Raw genomic sequence first — 19,846 nt, 5'->3', positions numbered from 1 at the left:
TTTGGGTGCCTTCTGGGTGGGAAGGAGATGGGGGCCTCTGGCTCTGCTTGTGACCCCTGCAGAGCCGGGGTCCGCCCTCACCAGGTCCCCCCACTGGAGGAGACACCTGGCCAAAGCTAACAACGTGGCGTTGGAAGGTGCTGTATGAGTTTCCTGTGGCTGCTGTAACGAAGTGCCACACCTGGGTGGCCTAAGACAGAGTTATTCTCCAACAGTTCTGGAGGTGTCCTCAGGGCCAGGCCCCCCTAAAGGCTTCTGGGAGACTCTGTCCCGTGCCTTTCTCTTGCATTTGGTATTGCCAGCACCCCTGGTGTCCTGAGCTCATGGGCGCATCCCGGCAGCCTCTGTTTCCGTCTGCATGTGCTGCACATCTGTGTCTCTTCTCCTCTTCTTTCTTTCTTTCTTTCTTTCTTTCTTTCTTTCTTTCTTTCTTTTTCTTTTTTAAATAGATTTTATTGATTTTTTACAGAGAGGAAGGGAGAGGGAGAGAGTCAGAAACATTGATGAGAGAGAAACATCCATCAGCTGCCCCCTGCACCACCCCCATCCCCCCAACTGGGTATCGAACCTGGGACCCTTGAGTCCACAGGCCGACACTCTATCCATTGAGTCAAACTGATCAGGGCTCTTCTCTTCTAATGAGGACACCAGTCATTGGATGGAGGGCCCACCTACTTCATTATTATCTCATCTTGGTTACATCTGCAAAGAATTAACTTCCAAACAGGGTCACATTCACAGGTACCAGGGGTTTGGGTGACACAATTCAACCCACAGCCGGTGCTTGGAGGTTGTGTTTGCCTCCAGATCCTCTGAACTTATTAAAGTCCCTGTCCCCTCTCAGGTCCCTGAAGGCCGAGAGCCCTTGGTGGCCCCATGTTCCTCCTCTCCCTCTCCCTGGCTCCCTCCAGTCCAGGAAGCTGGGAGGAACCCCTGTGCTGCAGAGGAGGCGGGAGGGAAGGCAGCGACGCTAATTTGTTCTCTCCATGCGTCTTCTCCCAAAACCAGGTCCCGGCTGGCGGACTTCCACGCCAATTGTCACGCCTCCTACCAGACGCTCACCAGCTGTCCAGCCGACAATTACCAGGCGTGTCTGGGCTCCTATGCGGGCATGATTGGTAAGCCACCCCTTGCTCGGGCTCACGGTGATGCCCAGCTGCCCAGGGGCCAGGGGCCAGGCCCAGGTCCAGCCATTGAGTGGACACCTGAGCTCGCCTTTCTTGGTGGTGGTTTCGGATGGAGCTGCGATGGGAGACCAGAGAGCAGGCTGGCTGTTTCATGGGGGAGGAGGGCCCGAGGAACCTACAAGGATTTTGAAATAGGAGGAAAAAGGAACATTGATTGCAGGGTCTGACATCCCAGGTGCCGTGCTGAGCAGTTGACTGTCTAATTCTTTTAACAGCACTTTCTAGGGAGGTGCTGGGAAGTGGAGATGCTGCAGATGGGGAAACCAAGGCTTAGAGAAATGGAATAATGTGCACAGGTTCATCTGCTAGTAAATGTTGGCACTGGGACCCAAGCCCAGGATATGAGCCCAGTCACATGAATTCCAGAATACACTCTGCTTGAGGCCAGGAGAAAATACAGGCCACACTCTGGAGATGGGAGTGGGGGCGGGGGTAGGGGGAGCATTCCCACGCCTTCTGCCCCCTGCTACCCCCATGGTTCCCTGGAATAGTAACACTCAGAGTTTGGACTTTGAGTTGGGATGTATGTGTGTTTGGGGGCAGGTGGGAAGGAGTTCGGCTTCCAAGCCTATTATCTTGGGGTCTGAGGTTTGGGGGTCCAGAGAGGGGGGTCTCACTGCTCCCCTCTCCTTTGCTTCCCTTTCTCCCTGTCCAGGGTTTGACATGACGCCCAACTATGTGGACTCCAGCCCCACTGGCATCGTGGTATCCCCCTGGTGCAGCTGTCGGGGGAGTGGGAACCTGGAGGAGGAGTGTGAGAAGTTCCTCAGAGACTTCACCGAGAACCCCTGCCTTCGTAAGTCCTGCAGTGCTCCCCCCAAACTCGCCGCTCCCATCCTCATCCCAAAGGGGCTCTGAGGCTGTCTGAGCCATGCCCTTCCTCCTCCATCGGGACAGCCAGTGACCTGTGGGGCTGCTCCACCAGGGTGTCACCTGCAGAGACAGTGGCTGGGCTTTCCAAGTCACCCTGGAGCTGTCCGTGGGCCAGCCTCAGTTTACCACTGGAGGCCGTGAGCCTGTGTCAAGTCAGGGCTGGAGGTTTCTGGTCTATTATGCTGACAGCTTCAGACAGATCCTCTGGGACAACCTCATGGTGAGGCCCTCGGTTGTCTTGTCGCTTCTCCCTTTGGCATCAATTTTTAAGAATCCATTGGAATCTGTGACTTTTCCCCACCCAAGTTATCAAACTCCTAATCCAAAGGCTGGAGAGCAAGGTGAGCCACAAGCTCTGTCTGCCTCCATCTATTCAGACTGACACCTCTGCTACCCACACCCCCTGGAGGGTCCCTCCCCCTCTCTTCCCTCACTCTTCCTTCTGTCCATCTGTCCATGCTGCCTTTCTGTATGGCCCTGGGAACTCAGAGAAACAAGTTGTAGTGCCTGTCATGGGCAGTTTGTAGCTTGACTGAGGTCCGTGTGGTCACAGTCCGGGGGAACATGCTGGGGAAAGGCCTGCACAGAGCTCTCCCGGAGCCCAGGGTGGGATGACCAGCCCAGCCTGCAGTAGGGAGCCCTTGGAGGTTCCTCAGAGGTGACCCCCTGAGGGACAGGGCCATTGGTCAGCGAAGTGGCAGGGAGGGCTTGTCTGTCCACCTGGGCAGAGTGAGTTGTGAGAACCACAGACCACGGAGCCTTGCTTCAGAGCATGGATGGGGTCACCTGGATTTGTCTGGGCAGGAGGGGGTCCCCCTCCCAAAGGGGATCCCCACTGGTGGTGTGCCTCATCCATTTGCAGCAAGGGTTCAGGATCTGAAGAAGGGGCCGCGCATAAATGAAAACACTAGATAGGAAATATGAATTTAGAAGGCGCAGGGGCCAGGTGGAAACTTCCTTCTAGTAAAGAAGCTCTCTGAAGCCCTGGGCCTGTTAGCTTTCATTCAATTCTAGATACACATCTTTGCCCTTAGTTGAGCACAGAAAACCGGAAGCAGCCTGTCTCAAAGGTCAGTAAAAAGATCAGTAAAGATTTACTTTGAGACTCTTAGGTCAGGAAATTGCTTTGAGCCACCACTATCTCAACAGAACAATTGATGAATAGCTTTAGTCCTTGCTAAAGCTCAAGGTTCATCAGCCTTCCGAGTTCCTTGTTGCACTTTCATGATAGTGTTTGACAATGGACGGCTTCCCGCAGTTGGGGTGGTGGTGTGAATCACTGCAGGGGCATCACCTGGTTCCAGGTCAGATGTGCATTTCAGAGGTTCACTCTGTGGTCCAGTGTGGAGGGGTGAGGTAGGGATGTGGTTCTGACCAGTGACCCACAGAGGGTCCACTCAGAGGGAGAGGACAGTGATGGCTGAGGTCCTGAAACAGGGTCATAGAGGATGGAGGGAAGAGGTGGAGGGGAGAGAACTTTAGGAGGTGGGCTCAAATGGCAGCAAGTGGGTGGTTAGGGAGGCAAATGGGGGGGGGGGTTTGGGTAGGGAGAGATGAAACCTTCCAGATTGGAAACACGGGAAAACAGTATGGACAGGGAAGGGAGTAGTGCCTGGTTCAGGTGTACACATGATGAGCTTGAGGACGTGGAGGTGGGAATTTCTTTAGGCATTTGGTTAGAGGGTTAAGTCTTGGGGACAGTTTTGTCCAAGAGGTTCCATTAATTTAGTCCTCAGTGAGTTAGTGCTAACTAATGGTGTGGGAGTTGGTGAGGCTACTCAGGGATGAAGGTGAGTCTGGGGCCCTTGGAATGCCAGTGGTGGGGACCTAGGAGCACCTGAGGTGGCAAAGGAGCCTGGAGAACCAGTGCTTGGGGGGCTGGGATGGCGGAGCTCTGAAGTGGGCGTGTCTGCAGCACTGAGTGCCACTGGGAAGAGGGTGCTGGCTGCCCTGGGCGTGGCCCGCTCCTTCCTCCAGGCTTTCCACGCTTCCAGCACCTTCCTCCCTTCCTTTGCACTTCTCATCACCTATATTTCTTTCTATTCTGGTCTCTTGTCTTTTTAATCTCCCTCTTGCTACTTTTTAAAAATATATTTTTATTGATTTTTTACAGAGAGGAAGAGAGAGGGATAGAGAGTTAGAAACATTGATGAGAGAGAAGCATCAATCAGCTGCCTCTTGCACACCCCCTCCTGGGGATGTGCCCACAACCAAGGTACATGCCCTTGAGCAGAATCGAACCTGGGACCTTTCAGTCCACAGACCGACTCTCTATCCACTGAGCCAAACCGGTTTCGGCATCCCTCTTGCTATTTTCTTCTCCACGTGGGACCTCGTATCTGAAGGGGAGCTTCGGCGCAGTTGAGTCTGGAAGAGCTGCACCGTATCCTCTGCCCTGGGCTGTGACAGGGAACATAGTGGCTGAGATGGCGAGGGGCAGACGTTGACGGAGGTGCCCTTGATTCTCTGTGTCTACCTGCTCTCTCCCTCCACAGGGAACGCCATCCAGGCCTTTGGCAACGGCACAGATGTGAACCTGTCCCCCAAAAATCCCTCATTCCCAGCCACCCAGGCCCCTAGGGTGGAGAAAACACCTTCTTTGCCAGATGATCTCGGTGACAGCACCAACCTGGGGACCAGCGTCATCACCACCTGCACATCTGTTGAGGTGAGAGGACGTGGTTTTGCCACTGGGGAACGGAGCCAGGGCGGCCGAGGGCCTGGGGAAGCACCATGCTGTCAGAGGCGGGTGTGGGAGGTTAGCCAGCGGGGTGCCCAGGTTCCTCCCTTTGGATCAGGGACCCAGGGTAGGGAGGAATCGGTGGGGGCTAGTTTCCCATGTATTCATTCATGAGGCATTCACCTTGCAAGTACCGTATTTTTTGGACCATAAGACGCACTTTTTCCCCCCCAGAAGTGGGGGGAAAAAGTCCCTGCGTCTTATGGTCCAAATATAGCTTTAAAAAAAAAAGTTTTTTTACTTGCCCGGCTCTGTGTGGTCTCTGTGTGCTTGCCCGGCTCTAAAATGGTTCTAAATGCTGCTGTTTACTTTACAGGGTTGATTACATGTGTTTATGACTGTGATGTTGGGTTTTAATGCACATAAAATATTTTAGGACACTATTTGTTTCAGAATCTTTTTTTCTTCATTTCCCTTCTCTAAAAACTGGTGCGTCTTATGGTCCGGAGCGTCTTATGGTCCGAAAAATACGGTAGCTAGCTCCTGTTCTGTCACAGGATTGTACCAGGTAGCAGGGGATGCAGGAGAAATGGGATGGTTACTGTGTATCAGCCATCTGCTCCTTCCAAGCATGAGCCAGTAGCTCTTCCTACTTCATTGAATTTTCACAGAGAGATGGCTCTTATTTTACAGGACCTGACCCAGAAGGCCCAGGCAACCTGCCCAGCTATCACAGCTAGTTAGAGGTGGCATAATATTTCACCTCCGTCTGAGTCCAAGGCCCATGATGATAATTTCTTTGCCTGTCTGTTGTCCGTTCATCCATCCAACATGGATTATGTGAAATGCTAGAGAGATGCTGGTGAATGAGTTTGACAAGAGCCTGGGATTTGTGGTCTTTATTGCGTTGTCCAAGGTCAAGCAGTCTAACAGCCATTAGATATGGTCTGTGGTCAGGGTCACGACAGGACACAGGTGGCACTGTAGAGGTACATCATAGGGTGCCCCCCTTAACTTCTCTCTTTGCTGACCTAGTATCATATACTTGTGCTACAGGAGATTCTTTGCTTATTACGTTGGTTCTAGTAAAAACACACACACACACACACACACACACACACACACACAACCACACACACTCAATGACATGTATTCACGTACACTCATGCCCCCCCCCTCTCTCTCTCACACACACACACACACACGTACACTCACTGACACACACTCCCATATACTCATGCCTACTCACACACACACTTTCATTCTCTCTCTCACTTTCTCTCACACTCAGTCACTGACACACATACCTGGAACAAAGAGTCTAAAGTAGGACCGAATGCAGGATTCCAGGGGGCAGAGGAGGGAGGGAGCAGTGAGGTGGTGAGAGGGTGGCATAGGGGATGTTTCAGGCAGGAGTTGGGATTGGAATTGCCCAGAAGGTGGGTGGGGTGTGAAGTATAGCCATGGTGGTGGGCTTTGGGAGCACAGCCTGAGCACAGGTGTGGGAGGCAAGGGAAACAGACATGGCTGTGCGCCAGTGGAGACACCCGTCTGAATGGGCTGGGCTGGTGGGATGAGCAGCAGGTGGGCTTTCACTACAGAGTTCCATTCATGAAGAGTGAGTTCTGGAGAGCTGGTGCACAGCAGCGGACTGTCACTGACGGTGTTATATAGAGTGCTTGAAGTTTGCTAAGAGAATCGACCTTAGACCGTATTTGTTCTCAGACAAGAAAAACCAGGAAAATGGTAATGGTGTGATGTGATGGATTGGCTTGTGGTGAATATTTCACAGCCTGTATCAAGTCATCAGGTGTACAACTTACATTTACAGGGTGGGGGAAAAGTTGGTTTACAGTTGTGAGTACATAAGACAGTTTACTCTTGTATTATCTATTAATTATTTATTATTTTCCATGCGAACAACTGTAATCCTACTTTTATCCCACCCTGTATGCACTTTTTGATGGTCATGTATAATCTCAATCAAGCTGGGGGAAAAACACGGTGCCAGGAGGAGGCTGTGAGCAGAGACTGGGCCTAGTGGAGGCATTCAGTTCCCAGTGCCTACGGCACCCCAGAGGCCGGTGCTGGGGCCATCCTGGGTGGGAAGCCCACACCCTTCCCTGTCCAGCGGGCTGTCTTGTGTGGTGACAGCTGACCTTCACGTGCCAGGCTCAGTGCCCCGCTCCCCTCCATTAGGCCCCGCTTCTGATTTGGGCCAAGCTGCCGTGCCACCCTTGGACAGTTCCTGATTACTCTGAGCGGACTTAAGCAGTGGCCGGCGAGGGCTCGGGGCCAGCTGCACAGGCAGTCGCCAGCTCAATTTCATGCTAGAGTGGCGGGCAGCTCACCATAGGGGCTGTGCCACCTGTCAAGTGGCCATGCTCGGAGGTGGCCCACGTGTCCCTCCAGGCACCATCCGCCTCCATGTGCCACGCTCCCACCCTTAGTCCATGGGGGTGGGCTCGCCCATGGGGATGCTGCCTCAGCAAGCGGCTCTTGCTGTGGTTGACCATGGGTGTGGGAAGTTCAAAGCCGTGGCTCCTGCCCCACCACAGCCTACTGAGTAGGGGCGTCCTCAAACTTTTTAAAGTGGGGGCCAGATCACGGTCCCTCAGAGAGCTGGAGGGCCGGACTATATGAACTACTAATTCCTACTGTAACACCTCGGCTGCGCTCACTGCCCAAAAAACCTGGCGGGCCGGATCAGACTCCTCTGCGGGCCGCATGTGGCCCGCGGGCCGTAGTTTGAAGACGCCTGTGCCTGAGGTCTATGACTCCCCTCCCCCCATTTCACCTTAGAGGTTTGCTGGATCATGGCCTGGTTTCCTCTCACCTGAGCCTGATTTTCTGCAGCCTCCCCATCTGAGGGCTTGTCTTATCCTTGGTTTGACCCAAATGAGAGGTGAGGTCTTAGAGCAGGGAACCTGTAGGAGATAGCCCATCTTGTACCCTCATGCAAGGGCCTTGGTTTCTGAAGCCCAGAGAGGTCGTCCCATGGGTTAGGCCTGAAGACTGTGCAAGCAAGGTACTGGCTGTGCCTAGTCAGTCCCTCTGAGCAAAGTGCTTCTCCTTCCCTCTCCCTCACCCTCTCTGCCTGCATGTCGCCTCTCGAGTGGTCCCCTGATGCTGCTCAGGCAAAGCTGCCTTCCATTTACGTAGGGCTCCTGCATTGCCTCATATTGTCCCCTTCCACATGCCTCTGCTCGCCACTCCCAGGTCAGCATCCCTGGAAAACTGGCCACATCTCGCCCTCCATGGATAACTGAGCATACAGTGGTTGGCATGGACTGGAGCTCTGTAGAGGGAGTGGAAGAACGCGAGTCCCCAATTCATTGCTCTATTGGAACTGCCTGCTTTCCAGTGTAGAAACAGTCTGTTTTATTGGTCACAGGCAGCTATTTATTATGTTTCCCGCTCTCTCTGATGCCCTTCGTGTGTCATGAATGTACAAGGCGACATCTTTCTGTTGAGAATGCAGAAAGATGGTTAGAAGGCCCTTTGGTCATACGATGGGCCTGGACCAGTGTGGATGGGGAAAGCTGGCAGTGGGTTGGCACCTTCCCTGGCCCTGGTTTCTTCCCAGGGTCCTGAGCACTTCCAGGTTGCTCTGGGCCAGTTTGTAGGGCCCATCAGATCAACTAGAGGCTCACCCTTCCTGTGCTAAGGGGCCCAGCAACACCCTTTGCTTTTTTTGTCTCCACCGGTCAGTTCCTGCTCTTACCCTTGATACGGCCCATCGCATCTAGGGAAATTAGAAATGAGTTTGGAGGAGTTGCCACAGCCCCTCACCACTCACCTGCATGGGCTCAGCAGCTAGCAGCCACCTGCCTCGGGCTCCTCCTCTCCTGCCTGTTCCATGGTGGGTCTCTCACTTTGTGCACATGCCCTCGGCCATCAGAATGGGGCAGAGAGGCCTGCCACGTGTCTATCAGGCACAATTCCTGCTTTATAAATATGGCTTGTTTCAAAGCTTTGGGAGACTTGCATGCATTCCCTCTTCCCTCCTCCAACTCTCCCTCACAGTCATTCATTTATTCATCCACCTCTGCATTCATGCATTTATTCAACATAAACTCTTCTGCATGTCACTGTATTCCAGGCACCGAATGCTGACAAGCTTCCTGGGCCAGTACCCAGGTCCCCATAGGGGTGGGATGGACATGCTCCAAAGATCAGGGGGAGGAAGTGATTGCTGCACCAAAAGGACTGATCTTGTGTGGTGGGGTCCAGCCTAGTAGGGCCTTGTGGTCAAGGGTACTGCTAAGCCTGGAAGAAAGGGAGGGGCAAGCAGAGGGGCAAGCAGAGAAAGTCAGGGAGGCAGGGCAGCAGGGAGAGGTTGAGTAGGGGGTGCTGCTTTTGGCGTGCTGCCTTTGTGGATACATTTTTTTATTGGGTCAACACTGCACCCTTGTTTACACATCGCCTATGTGCACAGGCAGAGCGGAGTGCACAGTGCTTGGCCGGCAGAGCCTGAAATCGCTACTGTCTGGCCTTCTGCGGAGAAACAGCCTGCTCTGGATCTGGAGGGACAGCAGGCGGTGGACGTGGGCGAGAATGCAGAGTGGGGGTGGGCAGGAATGAAGACCAGTGAGCAGGTTGAATGGTCAGTGTGGAGAGGCCATGAAAGCTTTTGAACAGGGAGTGTCGTGATGAGAAGATGAGAACTGTGGTTTGGGAGGATAGTTGACAGCTGGGGAGATTGGTTGGCAAAGGAGAGACTGAGGGATCTGCTGGAGATCTTGGCCATAGTCAGGTAATAAAGGAGGAGTTGAACTGTGGGGAGGAGCTGTGAGTTATTGGGGGATTGGGTATGCTGGAGGGAGGTGACCAAGGGCATTGAGATTTGGGGGTGGTGCCAGAAACAGAAGCAGGGACACAGGGGAGAGTTGGCTGGCTCCAGCCAGCACTTTTCCCTGGCCGGAGCTGCCCTGGGTCCAGGCAGTAGAATCCAGACCTTGGGGCAAAGGGCCCTAGAGTACTCTCCCTTTCCCAGGGATGCAGGTTGGTGGCTTGGTGGGGCTGGATCTTGGCACCTGGGTCACTGGTTCTGTGGTCCTAAGCAGGATCCTTCTGGGTCTGGTTTCTGCCCACTGCATCACCCCCATCACATCTCCATCACTGGCACTGCCTCTGCTCTTGGCCGGACCCCTGTGTGAGAGCTGGGCTTTGTGGAGCTGACCAGATGGCCTGTGATGTTCAAGGGATTTTGATACTTCTGGCCGAGAGCAGTGATTTAGGCATAATTTCTTGGGCTTCTCAGTTGCTTCTGGTGGCCAGAGAGTCCCTGCAGGTGCCTTGAGAACCAAGCCATTTGAAGTTAGGATAGAAACACCGCATCCCTCAGCTGGCTCCCTGGGATCACTGTTAGGATGATGATCACAAAGGACTGTTCATCAGCACACCCTCTGGTCCTGCATCCAGGTAGTCATGACGGGGGCACAGAACCTGGAACCATCACCAAACCAGCTTTCTTTCCCATTCCTCACCTTGACCACAGAGCTCCCAGGAGCCATACATTGATTTAGGTGGAAAAACTAACCCTTGGCACTGTTGCCATATGTCCTCCTGACATGCACCAGTGGCAGACATAACTAATCAATCACTGTCTCTTCCCCATGAACCCAAATGAGGACTCTCAGATGCTGATTCTGCTCAGTGGCATGCGTACATTCATCTATCCATTCATGCATGCACCTGGTAAGACGTTTACTGAGCTGCTGTCATAGGCCAGACACCGTGCAATGTGAGGGGAGGAAGGCATGGTTCCTGCCTCAGGAGGAGCTGAGTGTGGTGGAGAGACCTGTGAGTGGCTTTTGGACATTCGCGAGTGCAGTTAGAACTCTCTATTCAGGAGCCGGCAGGAGCTGGGATCTAGTTGCTGAGATGTCAGAAGGGGACAGGGTCTTGTGCTGCATGGGAGCCAGAGCTTTGCCCTGTGCCCTGTGCTTCATGACGCCCACAGCAGATGGCTGGGCCTTGTCTGAGTAACAGGACAAGCTCAGCTGCGGTGACCCGTCCTCACCGGTGTCTTCTCTCCCGCAGGAGCAGGGGCTGAAGGCCAATAGCTCCAAAGAGCTGAGCACGTGCTTCACAGAGGTGAGTGGGGCAGAGTGCGGTGGTGTAAGGGCCTGGCCACTGGAGGCTGCTTCCAGGTGAGCCTTAGACTCAGGGCCCTCATCCATGGCGGGCTGGGCCAGCTGAGCACCAGACAGGGCGGCTGCAGAGCTTGGCTGTCTTGGGAGAGACACTGGCTGCTCTGAGCAGGGCCCTGCCATGCCTTCCTGACTCTTAAGACAGGTGTGCCGAGCACCTGCGCTTGCTGGTTCTGTGAACTTGAGGAGACAGAGAGGACACAGCCCCTTCCTCACAGGAGCCCCAGTGCATGAGGGGATCTGACTATATGATAGTCTGTCTATAACTTACCCAGAGGGGCCATGCAAGCTTCCACAGGGGGAGGAGAGTGCCTTAGAGATACGAAGGGGGTGCTCGATGGAAGGGAGGGGTTCAGCCACATTTAGGAACAGGAAGAACAGTGCACCTCTTTCCTCTCCTCAAGAAGGTCCTGGGGACCCGGGAGCTCCTTCCCCTTGAGATCTTTGTCTCACCCCTTCTCCCTGGCCTTCCTCCCTGGGCAGTGTCAGCCAGGCTGCCCTGGGCATCATGGCACTGCCTTCCCCAGCTGGGGCTCAGCCCAGCTCTCTGGAAGCCTGGCTCTGCCTCCAAGAGAGTGGACAAGTGGGCAAAGGGGAGCCCCCTGGATGCGAGGGGGAGGGGGGGAGGGTAGTGGTCTGGGAAGTTGGTCCTTTTCTTTGCCTGTTCCCAGCCCTGCTGACTCTTGTGGTTTGTTTGTCTTCTCTGTTCTCTTTGCTTCTGTCCCCTTCTGCCGTGGCCTCAGCTCACCACCAACATCATCCCAGGGAGTAACAAGGTGATCAGACCCAACTCAGGCCTCTGCCGAGCCAGCCCGTCGGCCGCCTTGACCGCTCTCTCCTTCCTGATGTGGAAGCTGGCCTTGTAGGCTCTGGGCGCGGCATCTGGAGGTTTCCGAAAGCTACATGGACGAGAGCACCCGCCTGCTGAAAGGACACACACACACACACACACACACACACACACACACACACACACTGCAAAACATTTTTCCCCACCTTGTCTCTGAATCTGTCTGTTCCCAGGTTTCTTCTCTGGAGAAGTTTTTCTAAACCAGACAGACAGTAGGCGGGCAGCCTGAGAGCCTCCTGGACGGCCCCTGGCAAGGGCACCCCAGCGCCAAGGCGGGCACGAAGGTTTAGACATGCCCCACACCTTCTCCTGGCGTTTTCCTCTCTGGACCCTGACGAGACCCCTGCGGCTAAGGGACTGTGGCCGTGCCTGATGCAGTCAGAGGCAGGACAGTGGCCACTGCTCTTCTCAAGTGGCCCACTCTGGGGACTTGCTGGGGCTGGTGAGGGGCGTCAGGTGGCAGAGCAGTGAGGCTGGCCCCTGGGTCCAACTGGGCACCAGTAGCACCTCCACAGGGCTTTGAGCGTGGAGTTTATTTTGCCCGCCCTCTGGGCTGGGCGGGTCTGCTTCTGGCCTGGGGAAGGGTGTGCACGGAGGTCCCACTGTGGCATGGGCTGGGCAGCTCCAGGGCCTTGGAGGCTCAGCCCCCCTGGGACACCCCTTCAGGAGGAGGGAGCAATGCTTGCCAGCAGCTCGGGGCTGCCGCTTCCTCTTGGTGGCAGGAATTTTGAAATAAAAAAAGAAATGATTCTTTGGGTGGCTCTCTTTGGAGAGAGGGCTGCGGAGAGGGGCAGAGAAGACCGTAGCGGACGCCCACTGCCCCACGCTCTGGTCTCTGCAGCTCTCTCCCCGCTTCCAGCTTATCTTTCCTCATTTCTGAGACATACGCCAACTGTATGTACACAACACGTTTCCCTTCTTGACATATATGTATATACACATCCATATACATATATCATGTGGTTTCCCTCTCCTTTTTTTTTTTTTTTAAAGAAACAAAGCTATTGAAATAATACCCCAACAGATGAGCGAGATGTATTATTGTAAAGTTTATTTTTTTTATAACATTGTCTATAAAGGGATCGGAGGAGGTGCCTCCTTTGTCCCGGCCCGCCGGGCTGCCGGGCCGTGGGAGGGGGCTCCTGATGCATTCACGCTGGCCAGGCTCCAATAAATGTCCTCGGAAGCAGCTTGGTTTCTGCCTCACTCCCATGTGCCTTCTCCCCTGCTTGGTTCCTGGCCCAGCCACACCCTGGTTGCTTACTTGGGGCTCCTGGGGGGTGGGGGGACATCTGTCATGTGTGATCAGTGTGGGTGATGAAGCTCCGTTAGGAGATGCTTATACACGTGGTGGGTCTGAGGTCCCACTGTGCTGAGTCTGTTGCACCCCTCACCTGTCTGTCCCACCTGCCCTTCCCAATGAGTGCCAGCGCCTTTCAGTGGTTGGTCCCTACCCAGAAGGGAACAAGTGGCCGTGAGGATGGAGGTAAGGGGACAACTCGTCATACTTAGGGTGTGTGTCGGTCTGCCCGCTGGGACTCCTGGTTTATTTAAGATTGTGAGGCAGGGACCTGGCTTCTTGGGTCCCACCAGGGAAGGAAGACACCATGGCCCAGCCCTGCTTCTGTTTTCTCCACTTACCACCCAGCCTCCACCAGACACGGGCCTGCATGTTCTCCGGGAGAGTCTCTCGGAGAGACCAGAAGGATGCCTGCTAGCTGAGTGTGTACACTTGTGTGGGCCTGCAGGTGCTCACGTGTGTGCCAGTGCATATGGCAGGAGAGAGGAGGCAAGATTGCCAGTGAGGGATTTTCCTGCTGTCAGCCTGGCCTTCAGGGATGCACACGATCCCATCTTGTCACCTTTGGGAGATGGGAAGCTGCTTTCCATTCTCTCAGCCCTGGGTCCCTGCAAGTGGCTCTTGTTTCTGGCCACTCATGCACTATGTCCACGGTGGTGGTGATTGTGATGTACTGCGTCCCTGCCCCTGCATGGAGGGGCACTGAGCCAGCCAGCCCTCTTCCCCGTCATCACTGGCCTGACTGCGTGTGGAGGCAGTTGTGGGGGCCACTTGAGATCCATGTGTTTGCAAACAGCAAAGTCTGATTGACTTAAAGGCTGGGTGGGGGGTGGGGGTGGGGATGGCTCACAGCATCAGTGTTCCTAGAACATTCGCCAAAGAACATCTGCAGGGCTGGATGACAGGATTCTAGGGTCATCACGCTGCCTGCTCTGTGATGAAGGACCACCAACCGCCATCCGTCTGCTCTGGGACCGTGTATCTACGTCCCACCATTGTTGAGTGCAAGGATACGTCACGTCTGGCATCCCTCATGGGAAGTAAGCTCTTGGATTGCATGACGGGGAAGAGGAAATTTTCCAAGAAGAAATGGTGGTGCCATGATGAAGGGAGGAATGGATTCTGGGCAGCTTTCCTCTGCCTTAAAACGTCTCCCAGGTATCGCGTAGTTAAACCTTCACCATTAAATATTCATCCCTTTAGTTGAGATGATTTCTGTTCTCTGTGATCCTCTCCAAATGTGTTAATAAAACTGGGAAGAATAAAATGTTACTATTTAATGTTAATTAGCTTACTAGTGAGCCAAGACGTGGAGCTTGGATTTGGGGGGAGATATGGGGAAGAGAAACAGGAAAGAAATCAGGAGATTGGTTGGGGCTACAGAGATTGATCAGAACCTATTCTGGAGTTCTTTTGGGAGAGTCACCACATGGAGTGTAGGCCAGCCGAGCCTTTACCCCAGAGTCAGCAAAGTCTATGACATGAACTTGTTTTGCCACCAGCTCCCTGGGGACTCCTGATCTGGGGCATGCATTGTCTGCAAGGCTGTGCGATCTTCCCTGCACTTCCTAGGCTCCAGTGCCTTGGCGGGTTGGGACCACATAGGGATGCTTCTCCCCTTGCTGGGAAGGATTCCAGCCTGGGATGATTTTGCTCAGCCAACAACAACAGCTTCCCAGCTGACCCTTGCCTCTGCTGCCCTCCTTTCAATGCAGCTGGGCCCCACTGGGACCTGCCTTGGTGCCCAGCTGAGCCCCCACCCACACTCACCAGCTGTGGCTGGGGAGCCAAGGAGGTAGATCAGGAGCTCAGGGGACTCTGCATCAAGCCAGCATGCCCAGGTCCTGCTCTGGCCTGGGGTAGGCTGCACAGCTTGCCTCTTCCCAAGACCAGATATTGGTCATTTTCTCAGTTCCTTGTACCCCCACACTTGCCTTTGTAACCTTGGCAACATGGGTTTCCCAAGACAGCCCAACCCTGCTCTTGGGAGTCCTAAGACATAAGCCCCTGACTTGATCCTCAGGCCCTATAGCTGGACCCTGCCAACTCCTCCAGGCTATGGTGAATTCAGGCAGCTCCAGGCCTGCCAGGGTGGCTGCCTTTAGCCTGCTACCTGGCTCCTGTTCAGGGCTCATGGCTCACTGAGATGCCCATCCAGAGACCAGTGCTGGTTAACTCCCAGGGCCTGTTGGTCAACCTGCAATGGCTTTACTTCATGCAATGGGCTGTGTGTGCACGCTCGCGCGCGCACCTGCAGCTTCCTGTCCCTAATTCCCAGTGCTGTCCCACTGACTGTCAGGTACCTGTATAAGACTGACTTTCCTTTACCCATGTAAGGGCAAAGCGTGCTAGAGAAATTCCTTGACAGCCTCTCCTAATCTCTGGTGTAATTTGAACTGGGTCTTCCCTCCAAGTGGGCCAGGATGTCAAGGGAGTGAACTGGTCTGACCCGGTGACAGCACAAGTAAATGTGTCCATAGCCGGTTGCCCATTCTTCTGTCTTGGTGGGGGTAGATATTCATCTTTAACAAACGGACTAAATTTTTCTTAGGGTAAACCACTCATTTGGAGTAAAAAATGGTAAATAAGTTTGGTAATATTCTTGGTGGTCGGTTTAAGTGGTGGAGAGACTGGTTTCTAGTCACTTGTTCAACCTTGGTTAGCCCACATACAATGTTCTTTTTTTTTCTAATCCTCACCTGAGGATATTTTTCCATTGATTTTAGAGTGGAAGAGAGAGGGAAAGACAGAGAAACACATCTATTGGTTGCCTCACACACAGGCCCTGACCAGGGCTGCTGGGGCCAGGGCCAGGGAGGAGCCTGCAATTGAGGTACATACCCTTGACCTGAATTGAACGTAGGACTTTTCAGTTTGCAGGTTGATGCTCTACACACTGAGTCAAACTGGCTAGAGCTACAAACTTTTATTAGATGATAACTAAGATCCTTCTAAGCTCCAAACATGCTTCAGAGGGGAGAGAAGCGAGACAGATGGACAGACGATGCTGAGGTGGTTTCTTGCCCAGTGCCTCCTGTCGGAATCATGGGACCCCAGCCTGCCTAAGAGACCACTTGGAATTTCTAGGTTCTGATGTGTTTCCTAAAAACCCAGCCACGTCACTCCATTGTACGCCTCCTACCTCAAAACAAGGGCATTGAAATCATCACAAAGATGCTCTTTACAAAATCAGCGCTGTGCAGACTCTCAATTAACCAGAACATTACTTGCTACATTCCGCTTCCGGAGTGAGTGATTTCGGTATTTTTTTGTGCTGTACTTTTCAGAGCAGAATAAGGGAATAAACATTTTATTTATTTAAAAATATTTTAAAATATATTTTATTGATTTATTGATTTTATTGAGGAGGGAGAGGGAGAGAAAGATAGAAACATCAATGATGAGAGAGAATCATTGATTGGCTGCCTCCTGCACGCCGCCTATTGGGGATCAAGCCCACAACCCAGGCATGTACCCTTGGCAGGAATCGAACTTGGGACTCTTCAGTCCCCAGGCTGACGTACTATCCATTGAGCCAAACCAGCTAGGGCCGGGAGTAAACATTTTAGAAGGGTTTTCATAGCATTACTGAAAACCCAAACCGATGTACTATTTTAAACTATGTGCATTGAAGACTTAACTAATGCCTCCAAAGCCCGCACCCTGTAACAGGCACTCTTTTGAGTTGGAAGAATATTAACTCCTTTCCCCTGACTTGGGTGCAACCAGTTTGGCTCTGTATCCCCATTCTACAGAAGAGCAGACTGAGGCCCAGAGAAGTTACCATCTTGCCCAAGATGGTACAGAGGGGAGGGTGCAGCACTCAGACGCAAATCCAGGCAGGCTGGCTTGCAGGTCTGTGTTTTACTCGCTGTGCCAGGCTGCCAACCCTCACTTAGCTGCCACTATGTGCCCTGCCCCTTGCTGGCTGGTGGCTGCCACTGGGACGCTCCAGTGCTTCGCTCTCCTCTCCCTCCCCGGTTTTCAGGGCAAATGTGAAGACATTCTGTAAACTAGTTCATTGACTCCAGTGTGGTGTGGACTCAGAAGGGAGCGAATGTGAGGAAGATGCTGCCCCAGACAGGGCCCCACCCCAGGCCTTCCTGGTGGGGCAGAAGGGGATGAGGTCGAGCATCCCACCTTGGTGTCTGCCATCCTGCTTTTCCTGGGAAAAATACTTCCCATGTTAGACAACAGCTTTGACTGGCAGGCGGCCTCTCTGGGAGGAGGCTGGCCAGCTGAGAACCTGCTTATGGGACTGGATTGCTCTTGTCTTGGGGGCTCTATGGCGACGAAGAAAGATGATGCATTTGGGTGTGAGGCAGATCTGGGTTTGAATCCCAAATCTTTCATTGACCAACTGGATGAACACATCCAACCTGGGCTTTGGTTTTCTCGTCTGTCAATGAGGATGGCAGTCCCTGCCTCATACGACCACTGCTGAGGTTAAACGGGGTACCTCATGTATCCAGTATGCCATGCTCTTCCCTTCACCCCCGGGCATGCTGGCCCGGGCCTCCGTGGATTCTCAGCACCTGCCTGGCTGGCCAGCATTCCTACTCTGGGCAGTGGGAGGAGCTGTGCTGGGTTCTGACCTCAGAGCCTCTCCCTTCCTCCTCCTGTGCCCTGAGCAGCTTTTCATGAATGACCTGCGGCAGACAAAGAGCAGGGCCATTATCAGGCCCTGGACTGTGCCTTTGGAAGCTTTGGCGAGAGGAGTTGAAAGGGCAGGAGGGGTGAGGAGGAAGGAAAAGGGAACCTCCTGGTATTTGTAAGTCACTGTGATTTGATCTGCCAGTTGCTGGGGACAGTGGCTACAGAACATCCAGATGTCATGTTCTCTGGAGCCCCCTTGATTGGCCACCTTCTCTCCACTCATGAAAGCAGAGGCTATGCCACTGCAGTGAGTGCACCAGCTCAAAACCCAGGATGGGAAGCATCGATTGGCCCTGGGGAGCTGGGCAATGATAGCACCCTTGGGAGATAGGCAGGTTGGTATGGTCCCTGTGGGGCCGAGGCAAGAGCAAGTGGCTTAGCTACCACAGCTTCTCAGGAACTTCCTCCAGGGAGGGAACCTCAGGCCCCCCAAATCAGCTTTTGGGAATGAGTTCAGAGTTGCCTTGATGCTTTCAGAGCAGAATGATCTCTCCCTTGGAATTTTTCTACAGAAAAAGGCTGGCGATAAGCTGGGCATCTGATTATATGTCCAAGTCCGCTTTCTTTTTGCAGAGTCCGGGGTATACGGGGAAGAATGTCGGGACCTCAGGTTCAAACTCTGGCTTGGCCATCCATCAGCTCGTGAGACTGGCTAAGTCACCGACCTTCTCTGACCCACAGGAGGGGTGCTGTAGATCAGGCACTGGCAGACCTTCTGTGCAGGGCCAGCTGATGAACATCACAGACTCTGTGGACCCTGTCATTTTGGTGGTTGCTATCCATGGACTACTGGAGCTTGAAAGCAGTCATAGACTGTATGTCCATGTTGGAGACTGACTGTTCTGATAACACTGTGTTTTTAAAAACAGGCCCAGCGTGGTTTTGGCCTCTGGGCTACAGTTTGCCACCGCTTCCCTGATGGCCTCTGAGATCAAGCTCTCACTCCCAGGCAGTCTGACCACAGGGCTTTGGTGGTGCCGAGGATAATGGGGCTGACGTTATCTTTAGGTTGGAGGAAGAGAGGGGGCAGGTTGCCACTCTGATGAGCCAGTTGGACTCACAGATGAGCTGGTGGGAGAGAAAGCTGGGAGGAAAATCCCTCCCTGGGAGAGAAACCAGGCAGCCTGTGACCACACACACATAAGCATGGTTGGAGCATGGAAGCTTCAGGTAGGCTGTGAAGTTGAGCTGCAGACGGCAGCTTCAGGCTAGGAGGGTGAATGGGGCTAAATTCACCTGCTTCCACCCAGGGCCTCCTCCCAGGACAGGGCGTTCGTTGTTCCCTGATCTGCAGGAGGGTGTCTGTATGCATTGGAGCAGGACCTGTGTCTGAGAGCAAGGGGTGGGAGGGGAGAAGGGCCACTGAGGCGTGGCAGCCGAGGCCCCGAGAGCCCGTGTGTGGCTGTTGGCAAGTCACTTAACCTGGCTGGCCCCACTCCCCCCATCTACAAAGGGAAGGGTCAGGGGGCTGCTCTCCAAGGCGCCTTCCCACAATGGGATTCTGTGATGCGAGGACAGCCAGCTATTTCTGAACTCACCAGCCCGGCACAGGATGACTTGGAAAGAGACGGAATTAATTTCTCTCAATAAACACCGCTACCCCACTTGGTTGCACCAATTTTTCAGCAAGTGTCTTGTGCGGAGCTGTGGACTGCAGCTGTGGGCTCCCTCTGTGCATGGCTGCGTGTGCCCCTCACTCTCTGCCCAGGCCTGCTCCTGGCATGACAGCGTTTCCTGGGAAGCCAACACCTACTAGGCCACATGGAACAGGCCTGCCCCGGTCCTGACTTCCCTCCCTGGGGAGGGCTCTCTCCAGTTATACCTCGTTGCTGCTTATGGTGCCTCCTACACTTGGGGCACCCAGACCGGGAGTGACTAATTCTTAACTAACTGCAGGAGTTTGCACGCCCACCATGGCTATCATGATCCAGGCTTCCAGGAAAACCTCCCTCTTGAAATTCTCCCGGGCCTACTCCACCCCTCCTCCAGCCACCCACCCACAGGCAGGAGGCTGGCGATTTTAAATAAAGGCCACCATTCTCACCCTCCTCCATTCATTAAGCCAGCTGGCCAAACAAATCCTTGGGAGACGACACTTCTGGCCCAGGCCATCCTTCACTTTTATCCTTGGTGGAAGACGGAAGG

General features: G+C 53.7%; 1 protein-coding gene across 2 annotated transcripts in view; it reads left to right on the top strand.

The window, feature by feature from the left end:
• The window catches only part of GFRA2 (GDNF family receptor alpha 2), an 83,222-nt gene extending 68,972 nt beyond the window's left edge, over positions 1–14,250 (top strand). For both annotated transcript variants that reach the window (XM_045585882.1, XM_036450378.2), the window contains 5 exons: positions 1,009–1,118; positions 1,843–1,983; positions 4,556–4,728; positions 10,786–10,839; positions 11,639–14,250. In XM_045585882.1, the coding sequence (XP_045441838.1) occupies positions 1,009–1,118; positions 1,843–1,983; positions 4,556–4,728; positions 10,786–10,839; positions 11,639–11,761 (601 nt within the window). In that variant the 3' untranslated portion in view covers positions 11,762–14,250. The remainder of the gene's footprint in view (positions 1–1,008; positions 1,119–1,842; positions 1,984–4,555; positions 4,729–10,785; positions 10,840–11,638) is intronic.
• The last annotated feature ends 5,596 nt before the right edge of the window (positions 14,251–19,846 follow it).

This window comes from Pipistrellus kuhlii, unplaced genomic scaffold, assembly GCF_014108245.1.
Source record: "Pipistrellus kuhlii isolate mPipKuh1 unplaced genomic scaffold, mPipKuh1.p scaffold_m20_p_21, whole genome shotgun sequence".
Classification (NCBI taxonomy): Eukaryota; Metazoa; Chordata; class Mammalia; order Chiroptera; family Vespertilionidae; genus Pipistrellus; species Pipistrellus kuhlii.
Note: the sequence above shows the minus strand (reverse complement) of the source record. Positions and strands in the feature narration are given on the sequence as shown.